Below are 11,313 nucleotides of genomic sequence, written 5' to 3' on the forward strand. Positions count from 1 at the left end.
CAGTCAGTCATTTGGTCATTCAGTTTTATTGTCAAGACAATTGTAATGAATTTATTTATTAAACCATCCTAATTATTAGATATAGTGCAAGATTGTAGATGAGCCACAATTCATGAAACCTTCTAGTGTAATTCGTTGTATGTTTTACTAATTTATACTTTCAAATAGTTTTTAAATTAATTAGTTTTTAATCAACAAAACTGTATATTTTTTGGTATACAAAATGTTTGGTATATCTGTACATTGTGGAATGGCTAAATCAAGCTTGTTAACATATCATGTAATTATTTCTTAAAGAAAACAATAAAATGTTGAAAAGGCTGGCTGAAAACCCAGAATATGAAAATGAAAAGCTGACCAAATTAAGAAATACCATAATGGAGCAATATACTAGGACTGAGGAATCAGCACGAGGAATAATATTTACAAAAACACGACAGAGTGCATATGCGCTTTCCCAGTGGATTACTGAAAATGAAAAATTTGCTGAAGTAGGAGTCAAAGCCCACCATCTGATTGGAGCTGGACACAGCAGTGAGTTCAAACCCATGACACAGGTATAAATATCCTTTTGGACTTCTTTTCTTTCTCTTCTTTTCTTCCTCTCTTCTCTTCTCTTCTCTTCTCTTGTCTTCTCTTCTATTCTCTTCTTTTTTTTCAGACGAGGCCTCACTCTGTCACTCAGGCTGAAGAGCAGTGGCATGATCAAGATTCACTGCACCCTTGACCTCCTAGGCTCAAGCAATCCTCCAGCTCCAGCCTCCTGAGCAGCTGGGACTCTAGGTGTGCACCACCACACCCAACTAATTTTTTTATCTTTTTTGTAGAAAAGGTGTCCCACTATGTTGCCCTGGCTTGTCTTAAACTCCTGGGCTCAAGCCATCCTTCTGCCTCTGCCTTCAAAAGTATTGGGATTATAGGCATGAGCCACTGCGCTCAGCCTGGACTTCTTTTCTTATGCTGTTATTACTCTCCTCAAATTGTTTTTAGTCTTTTCTACCAATCCTCTCACCACCCACAAATACATTTACAGGATAAAACACTTGTTCTTGAAATAAAATCTAAGTCTAATAGCAATCAAATCTGTGGTTTTTCAGGGGTTAAGTGTTGTTTTAGGAGTCATTTTTCCCACATAATAATTGGAAGAACTTTGTAAGTTTCCCTTGCAAAAATGAGTGACATGTAAACTTAACAACAAAGTTCAGGAATGATTGCCATGTAGTATCAAGTGGAAAATTCAAACTCCAACAAAAATGTGTGCATTATAACTAGAACTATGCAAAATATGTTTACATAGAATGAGACCTATAGGGAAACTTGGAAAAACTAAGGAATTTGATACATTAGAGATTTGGGATTCTGATAAGCAGGTTTTCTGTTCCTTTTTAAGGTATTTTGTTTTATTTTGTTTACATGTTGCTTACTGTGGGCATAGTAAAAAACACTTGGTTAAGAAAAAAAGGCACTTGTAGACATTACAAGCTTGCATGAAGCAATGATGTCTTGTTAGAGTAAAATATTCTTCTGAGGGCTAAAATCATATTGACCCTGAGTCTTTCTGGACAAATGGATACTTCCTTTCTATTATAGTTATCACTATTCAAGCCAATGGAGCAAATTAATTCTGTTTCAGGGCTTGCTGGAAAAAAATTCTTGAAATGGTTCACTATAACTCTTTGTATACCCTCTACATGCACTCCTGTGAGCGTTGCCAATAAAATTAATGCCAGAGAAAGTACTGTTTTCCTTGGGTAACAAGTTTGCTTCCTTCTTTTTGATGAGATGTAGTTTGCTTTTTATGTTTTTCTTTTTGCCTTAGCTTCCAGAAAGCTAGCAGGCAAAACTCAAGTTCAGTCTCACAGCCTCTGTGTTGATTCTTATGAGTTCTGTTTTTAAATTTCTATTATATTAACTTTAGCGTTACGACTTTTATTGTAAGAGGGCTAAGCTTCTCTTTAAAAAGAGGTAGAGTGCAAATGAAAAGCCTATGTTCAAGCTACTTTCTGCTCCTTATTCATTTCAAACCTAGGGGCTGTGTGCCAAAATACAGAACATATTCCCTTCCTTCCCCACTCCTTGCATCCTCACCTTGTAAACTGGGGTGGACAAACTCCTTAGCAATGGTGTTAGGCATCTACGTGATGTGACTTGAAGATCTGACACTGTCTGGAATTTGTGTTATTAAAGTTACTCCTTCAAATTAAGACACAGGCATCTTCTGCTAAAATCCAATCCACGGACATGTAAGTTTTTATTGGGAGATGTGAGGGCAGGAGGGAGAAATTTTCAGAGAAGACTCGAGAGGCCTTTCTACAGGGTTCTCCGACGGTTAGGAGTAGGAGTCAAATAAGGACTCACGCTGCCTCTGAGAAGAAAGGGAAGGGGATGGAAGAACATATTTTTGGTCTGGCAGCTTTATTTTTGTTTAATGTATGGGGGCAATAGACAGTGTGGACGTGCACCAAATGCCAACTGGACCAACAGCTTTGATGAGAGTGGTTACGAAAATAAAACCACATTGTCCATATCAAGCTAGGTTTGTGCTCACTCATTTCTCCCATGTAAGGATGAGAGGGCATATTTTAATTTATTTATATTGACTTTCAAAATTCAGTGTTTTTTCATTTGAAAATACTTTTAATTACAGTTGTATAACCTCTTCTTTCATTTTTATTTATATTGTCTCTTTGAATCGATAATATATTTACCTCATTCAAAATTAATAAGGCACAAGGCACACCACTGACCTGTAGTCTTCCAGCTCCCCTCCCTAGATGCAGCCGATGTTTTCAGTTTCTCTTGTGTCCTTTTAGGAATATTCCATAGCTTCTCACTCAAATGATTCTTAAAGTGACCAAATGCTTATACAGTGTGCATTTTCTCTGTGACTGAAAACAATATATCAAAGCATCTCTGCATCTTATCCTCTAAATATTGAAGATTCTGAAGTTAATGTAGTGGGGGAAAAAAGCTCATTTTAGCTTCTGATTGTCATATCCTCTTCTCAACTGACAGCTCCTCCTTTCTTCCTCTGGAGTCGCCCATCAATTTATTTCCTTGGCATAAAATATGGTCTTCCCACCTCCAGACTGGATGATGGAAATATTTTTGTTATTGTGTGGTAATCCCAGATTGGAAATCAAATGTTGTCTCACCATTATGTCTTTGTTCAATGCCAAAAACAGATGGCAACAAATCCATGTATGATCTAATCCTTTGATTTACACTGACCAGTTGCAATTTATTATTTCTTCCTCTAATTAGAAGATTTTAATGTGTTTAGCATCACAAAATTTAATTTATTAAAATGTTTCTACAGAATGAACAAAAAGAAGTCATTAGTAAATTTCGCACTGGAAAAATAAATCTGCTTATCGCTACTACAGTGGCAGAAGAAGGTCTGGATATTAAAGAATGTAACATTGTTATCCGTTATGGTCTTGTCACCAATGAAATAGCCATGGTCCAGGTACATTCAGATACGTCTACTTACTATGTTAATTTTTTATTTGTGTGTTCCTATTTTAATTGCTTTCTTTTAGTTAAACAGCACAAAACATCTTTTTAGTTTTTAAAACAAAGCCTTTTTCCTGTTAAAAGAGCATTTTTAAATGCTGTGCGCTGTTGCCTTTCATATTGCTGTCAATTCATATGATAACCAGATACCTGTTGTATGTTTAAACAACAACTCCTCTTTGGCTATTTCTGTACCCTAAGGCTTTCCAGGACCATGACACTAGCCCCATTTGTAAGAGTCAAAAGCAGCCTCCTCATTCTTAGGATGTCTGTGAGCCCCCAGCTGGACCAGGAATCTAAAGTACACTGTCCCACCAATGTCTGATGAAGTAACATGCCCAAACCTGAGGGAGCCTTGCTGTTTCTGCATTTTCTTCCCTTATCCTTTCCAATTTTCTGTATGTTTAGAAGTCTTTATGATAAAATGTTGGTTGGGGGCAGACTTATAAATGAAAAATAAATAAAAGAGTGAGATGTTCTGTTTTCATTCAGATTTCACTTTATCTCTTACCCACCTATGTTAATGGCATTATTGTAACCTTCTGTTGAGTAGGCATAGGTGTTATGCTGATTAATAGATATACTATTCTTCCGATAAAATTAACTAAAGGATTTTTAAAATAATTTAAATTGCATCCTTGAATAAAATGCAAGTCATAGAAGACTAAGATAACCAGACTGCCATCAAATTAGCAAATAATTTTATTTCAGGAGTTTATTTGTAAGTCAGTGATAAACTTAGTAATAAAACTTAGAATACATTTTTCCTTGAGGATAATTTTATAGTTGATAGGCTCCTGAGCCAGGCCACAGAAGTTTCTATTAGTTAAAATATACCTGAATATCAGTTTCTTAAAGAGGCTTGTAGAAAGTTATCACCATGTTAAATATGTTCCCATGGGAAAATGTGCTAAGAATGTAATGTAGGGTGCCAGAAACTGACCTGCCCTCTCATCAGCCCTAGTGTCAAGGTCAGAGATGACCCTTCTCTCCATTCATTCCTCCCAGCTTCCTACCAAGAAAGACGACTCCTCAGTCCAAGTCATTCATCATGGTTCTCATAGTTTGAGAGAGAAGCTCTGAGAGCAAAAAGCCTGGACAGGATGATATTATGTCATTGAGGCCTAACCATCATCACTCTAGAACACTTTTTCTGTATTAAAGCATATTATAAGTTTCAAAGAGCTGACTTACAAAGAATGGATTAATAACTAACTTTACTAACTTTACCCATTTGAAGACTGGCATGCTGAACAACCCAGTATAATTTCATTCTGAGCAATGAATATCATTCCCAGAAAAAAATCAGGAGGATTTGTATCACAGCGTACCCTTTCATTTACTTGATTTATTTGTGTTTTCAGGCCCGTGGTCGAGCCAGAGCTGATGAGAGCACCTACGTCCTGGTTGCTCACAGCGGTTCAGGAGTTATCGAACGTGAGACAGTTAATGATTTCCGAGAGAAGATGATGTATAAAGCTATACATTGTGTTCAAAATATGAAACCAGAGGAGTATGCTCATAAGGTATTGTTGGCCACCTCTGAATTTGATTTTCATTTAAAAATGGCAGCATGTGGTTGCCATTGATATCTCTGTGACTCGTTCTCCAGACAAAAATTGTGCTGAATTATAAGTTTCTGTTTAGTGAACTATGCTTAATCCAGATTCACATGCAGAGAATCAAGATCTATGGTGGGCAGGAAATTATCGGGGAGCCATTGCTCATTCCAGTAAAACCAACCATAAATTTTGATAATATAAATTTAGGGTGCCTTGTTCCAGAAAGACTGCTGCAACTCACTGATTCAATCTAACATGGTTATTTTGGTTTGATCCAATTTGTTTGTAAAGGCACAGTTTTTTCATTTCAGAAATGTAGATGAAGGCCGGGTGCGGTGGCTCACGCTTGTAATCCCAGCACTTTGGGAGGCCGAGGTGGGCGGATCACGAGGTCAGGAGATCGAGACCACGGTGAAACCCCGTCTCTACTAAAAATACAAAAAATTAGCCGGGCGTGGTGGTGGGCGCCTGTAGTCCCAGCTACTCGGAGAGGCTGAGGCAGGAGAATGGCGTGAACCCGGGAGGCGGAGCTTGCAGTGAGCTGAGATCGCGCCACTGCACTCCAGCCTGGGCGACAGAGCAAGACTCCGTCTCAAAAAAAAAAAAAGAAATGTAGATGAAACGCCTACTGTGTGCCAGGTAACATTATAGGAACAGCCAACAGAGGCAAACAAAACACATAAGACTCCTGCTGCACGAAGTTTATATTTCTAGTGTGTGCCTGGTGAGGTTTGGAGGACAGAAACAGTAAACAAACATTAAAAAACAAGAAATATAATATATCTAGATAAGTAAAGAGAATTAGAATAGGATGATATGAAACAACTGACTAGATGGATACTTTCTTTTTTTGGTAGTTTTTGAAATTCTTTTTTTTTTATTATACTTTAAGTTCTAGGGTACATGTGCACAACGTGCAGGTTTGTTACATATGTATACATGTGCCATGTTGGTGTGCTGTACCCATTAACTTGTCATTTACATTAGGTATTTCTCTTAATGCTATCCCTCCCCCCTCCCCCCACTCCATGACAGGCCCTGGTGTGTAATGTTCCCTGCCCTGTGTCTAAGTGTTCTCATTGTTCAATTCCTACCTATGAGTGAGAACATGCGGTGTTTGGTGTTCTGTCCTTGTGATAGTTTGCTCAGAATGATGGTTTTCAGTTTCATCCATGTCCCTACAAAGGACATGAACTCATTCTTTTTTATGGCTGCATAGACTAGATGGATACTTTCAATTGGGTGGTTGAGGAAGGTCTCTCTTAGAAGGAGTGACACGGAAGCTGCATCTGAATGATAAGAAAATACAGAATATGTCATCTAGCTACATTTCAATTTACTAACACACAGTTATTTGAGTTGTGCAAAGGAATGCAGTGAAGAAAGAATGTATTTCTATAGTATTTCAGGAAATCCCCCATACCACTGAATTAAAAACTGTAACTACTATAATAGCAAACAATCCATTTAGAAGAAAATTCACACCCTTGCATATGGGTGTGAATGTTAGTTTCTTAACATTGGAATTGGCTCTACCTTAAATAGAGTTTCACTAAAGGGATGCTTTCAAATTGGTGTGCATTGCTATTACCAACTCCAAGGTTTCCTGACCGGGTTTCTGCACAAACCTTTATTTTAAAACCCCTTTAAATACAAGGCAAAGCAAATATTTTAGAGTATCAAATCAAACTTTTGTCACCAAATTATGCCACTGGAAAGTTACTGTCTCCCAGTTAATGTCCTAAGAGAATTAATCAACTAGATGTTTACAAAGACTGATGTTTTAAGAGTAGTTTTTTTGGGGTCAACACTAGGACCAATCTCTGGAGTTTAAGGGTCATACTCTTCCAGATTCTTTAGAATAAGACTCTGTCCCTTTGGGGGCCCCAGAATGGACTATATTTTTAGGTCTCCTTTGGCCAAGAAACCTGCCCTCCCAAAACTACTTCAGGTAGATGAACTTAGAGTAGGAGTGGCAATGGGGAAGGAGGGGTACATGCCACCAGTAATCTGTTCAAAGCCTGTAGAAAACATTGCTACTGGGAAGATGTTTACTTGCTTCTAATTTGAGCATCTTTCTCAACACAATCTTCAGACAACCACTAATGAATGATAAGAATTGACAGATAAGATGAAATCTTTCTTCCATGTCATAAACACAGTTTATGCATAACAGAGCTTCTTAAAATTAAATCAGACTTCTAGGAGCAAGTTTTTCTCTAACAGTAATGTTTCTCTAACATAAGTGTTTTTCTCTAGCATTGATTCAATTTCTTTGCTACATTATTACACTTTATTTGGACTTAGGCTGATTGTAGCTGTGCCTCCTGTATATTTATTATGAGTTTTTTTTTGTTTGTTTACCCCTCTAGTTACTTCAAATTCCTTTACTATTTTAGAGTTAGTCTTTTAGCTTCTGATGTCCCGATTACAAATCTGTACACTTACCTCGGCTTTATTTTTTTTCTGACTCATTCATACACATTTCTTAATTCCCACATGTATGTGATCCTATAATTACCTTATCAGCTCATTGAACTGTAAATGTCTTATAAAAGTAACCTATTAAAACTTTTAGGGGAAAATAATTCAATGTTTTTTTTGCTATAATTTACATAGGAAATTAATCTTGGTACTTGTCTGATTAATCTATTATATAGCCTCCAATCTTGCTTGCAAGGTTTTATTCTCTTTTCTATGCTATATATGGCTGCCTTGAAGGGAGATCTAAAATGTAGAGTTAGGAGCCAAAGAGATGGGCTTTGTTCAACTGCACTGATGACTTACTTCTACTGAAAATTTCTCCCTCGGTCTTAAAGATAACAATTAATTCCTCCATAATTTAATATAAACATATCATCTATGAGAGGTCAGTCTGGAGGTAAATTATTCAAGAACCAGATTTTTCTACCGTGAAGTTGTGTTGGTATAAACACTGGTCAGTCCCTATGTCAACTTTCATATATTACAAAAACTAGATTATTTCCATTATAAAATAAGTGTTGCTGCTAGTCACAGAGCCTAGAATAAAGAGGTTTATGGGCATATTCTCTCACATAAGGAATCTAGGCAGTATTGGCTCCTTGATGTTATGAGGAATCCAGGCCTTTTCTCTCCGTTTCATGTTGTTATAGCATTGGGCTTTCATTCGCATGGTCGAAGATGGCTTTTAGAATTTCAGCTGCCACATCCTCATTGTAGGCAGGAAGTAAGAAGAGAATGGAAAGGGCAAAAGGTACACATGCCAGCTATCTAATTTTTAAGAAGATTTTCTGAAAATTCCACTCAACAGCTTTTTACATGTCGTTGACTGCTGGTTTGGAAATGTAGTCATTTAGCTAGCATATTTCCACCCAGAATAAAATTATGGCTCTGTGAGGAAAAATGGACACTGAATGAAAAACTAGTAGTTTCTGCTACAAATGTGTAAAGAGTAGACTGATTAAGATGGTGAAGGGTCTGAAAATTATAAAGCATGAAAAAGGATTAAATGAATTTGGGTGCTTAGCATAGATTAGAGAAGACTTTGGTAATGTAATAACAGTGTTTAGTAAAGAGATTCCATGTGGAAGGAAGTTTAGACCTATTTTATGGAACAGAATTAAAACAAATGGGTAGGCCGGCGCAGTGGCTCACACCTGTAATCCCAGCAATTTGAGAGGCTGAGACAGGTGGATCACTGAGATCAAGAGTTTGAGACCAGCCTGGGCAACATTGCAAAACTCCATCTCCACTAAAAATACAAAAATTAGCTGAGCATGGTGGCAGGTGCCTGGAATCCCAGCTACTCGGGAGGCTAAGGCAGAAGAATCCCTTGAACCCAGGAGATGGAGGTTGCAGTGACCCGAGATAGTACCACCACACTCCAGCCTGGGCAGCAGAGCAAGACTCCATCTCAATAAATAAATAAATAAATAAATAAATAACAAATGGATAGGCTAGACAGAGAATTTTTGTTGAATATTGCTAAGGACTTTCTCACAATAGAACTTTTCTGAAATGGAATGGGCTACTTTTTGAACACCTGAAGATTGCACATTTTCATGGTTACAGGAGATGATTATATACCAAATTCTTTGGGGGGTCATTACCTCATTATTTTTATTTCCTAGACCATGAGCTAAGTGTGTATTTTCACAACTAAGACATCCAAATTTCAGGAGACTTACTTCTATGAAACTGAAAAAAGAAAACAAACCTGAAACCACTAACTATTCCTTTCTCTGTCCAGATTTTGGAATTACAGATGCAAAGTATAATGGAAAAGAAAATGAAAACCAAGAGAAGTATTGCCAAGCATTACAAGAATAACCCATCACTAATAACTTTCCTTTGCAAAAACTGCAGTGTGCTAGCCTGTTCTGGGGAAGATATCCACGTAATTGAGAAAATGCATCATGTCAATATGACCCCAGAATTCAAGTGAGTCCAGAAAGACCCATTTTTAAATTTTTCCACAAGGGGTGAAGCAGGTTGCATTGTAAATGTTCTTTCAAAATAGTGCAAATGAGATTCATTTATTTTACAACTTCCTCTCCTTTAGCCTCTGAATTATATTCCTATTTTAAATGTCTATGTTTTAAATAAACTGCACTGGGGCAGGAAAAGAGAAGTGTAAGAACCAAAGCCATTTTGATCCAAGGCACGTATTTTTGTATGCTCATCATTTGTTCTCAAATTTTTGAACAACTAAAGTCAAGTTAATATAACCAACAGACTTGAAGGAAGTTATGAAAGGCAACATGCCCCTTGAGAGGTATGTGTAGAAGAGAAGCATTGCCTTAGTTGCCCTAACAAGCCTGGGAAGCAGGAGGGAAGGAAGGAATGCCGTGTAGAATACCGCAGGCATGTGGATGAGCTCCAGGTCCAATAACCCATGAACCACACATTGGTATTTTGTCAGTTCTCTGTGATGATTCTTTCCCTTTGATACTTATAGGGAACTTTACATTGTAAGAGAAAACAAAGCACTGCAAAAGAAGTGTGCCGACTATCAAATAAATGGTGAAATCATCTGCAAATGTGGCCAGGTGAGTAAATTGCTATGGGCCAGATTTTACTTTAGTCAACAGGAATGTTTAATTACATGTGCATTTAATTTTCCTCTTGCTCTTTCTTTTGTTTTCCAGGCTTGGGGAACAATGATGGTGCACAAAGGCTTAGATTTGCCTTGTCTCAAAATAAGGAATTTTGTAGTGGTTTTCAAAAATAATTCAACAAAGAAACAATACAAAAAGTGGGTAGAATTACCTATCACATTTCCCAATCTTGACTATTCAGAATGCTGTTTATTTAGTGATGAGGATTAGCACTTGATTGAAGATTCTTTTAAAATACTATCTATCAGTTAAACATTTAATACAATTATGATTAATGTATTCATTATGCTACAGAACTGACATAAGAATCAATAAAATGATTGTTTTACTCTGCATTGAACTCTTTTTAAGAACACAATATATTATGCATTATCCATCTTATTGTTGGGCAGGGGTAATGAAAACCTACCAATAATTCTCATTAGTGTGGAGCATTATAGTCCTATTGAAAGAATGCTGAAGTACAAATGAGAATCCAAAGTACCAGTCTCAGGTCTGTCACTAATTTTCAGAATAAAATTAGGCAAATCAGTTCATCTTTCTGAACCAGTCTCCTTATCGATGAAATGGTCATAACATTCTCTGGTTTTACTTTTTATTAATTTTCTATTGCTCTATAACAGATTGCCACAAATGTAGTGGCTTAAAGTAACAATCATTAATATAACACATGTCCTGTTGGTCAGAAGGGCAGGGTTCTCTGCTCAGGGTCTCACAAAATTGAAATTGAGGTGTCAGCCAGGCTGTGTTCTCATCTGGAGGCACTGGGGAAAGAATCCACTTCCAAGTTCATTCAGAGTTTTGGCAGAGTTTGTTTCCTTGCAGCTAGCTGTCTGACTAGGATGGCTGTTTTGCTCTCTGTACACTGGGGATCGCTGTCAGCTCCAGCAATGCCCCTACCACACAGCATGCTCAAGGCTCTTTCCCAGCACAGGTATTTGCTTCTTCCTGGTCAGAAGAAGAATCTCTCTCTCAAGTCTGCTCAGATGGAGTCTTAGACAGGTTAACTGTAACCATAGAAGTGACTGTCTCATCATATCCGTAGGTCCTGCCCACACTCACCACAAGGGGATTATTCAGGGAATCACCCCAGCCTGTGGGAGTCGTGGGGACCGTCTTAGAGCTTTGCCTCCTAC

At 37.5% G+C, this 11,313-nt stretch overlaps 1 protein-coding gene across 1 annotated transcript in view; it reads left to right on the forward strand.

Moving 5' to 3' along the window:
- IFIH1 (interferon induced with helicase C domain 1) overlaps positions 1 to 10,510 on the forward strand; it is a 52,431-nt gene extending 41,921 nt beyond the window's left edge. Inside the window, exons 11-16 of the mRNA XM_032755559.2 lie at positions 298 to 557; positions 3,320 to 3,469; positions 4,881 to 5,042; positions 9,310 to 9,500; positions 10,018 to 10,108; positions 10,208 to 10,510. Coding sequence (XP_032611450.1) covers positions 298 to 557; positions 3,320 to 3,469; positions 4,881 to 5,042; positions 9,310 to 9,500; positions 10,018 to 10,108; positions 10,208 to 10,387 — 1,034 coding nt within the window. The 3' untranslated portion in view covers positions 10,388 to 10,510. The remainder of the gene's footprint in view (positions 1 to 297; positions 558 to 3,319; positions 3,470 to 4,880; positions 5,043 to 9,309; positions 9,501 to 10,017; positions 10,109 to 10,207) is intronic.
- Positions 10,511 to 11,313: the final 803 nt, after the last annotated feature.

Source organism: Hylobates moloch, unplaced genomic scaffold (assembly GCF_009828535.3).
Source record: "Hylobates moloch isolate HMO894 unplaced genomic scaffold, HMol_V3 SCAFFOLD_1, whole genome shotgun sequence".
NCBI lineage: Eukaryota > Metazoa > Chordata > Mammalia > Primates > Hylobatidae > Hylobates > Hylobates moloch.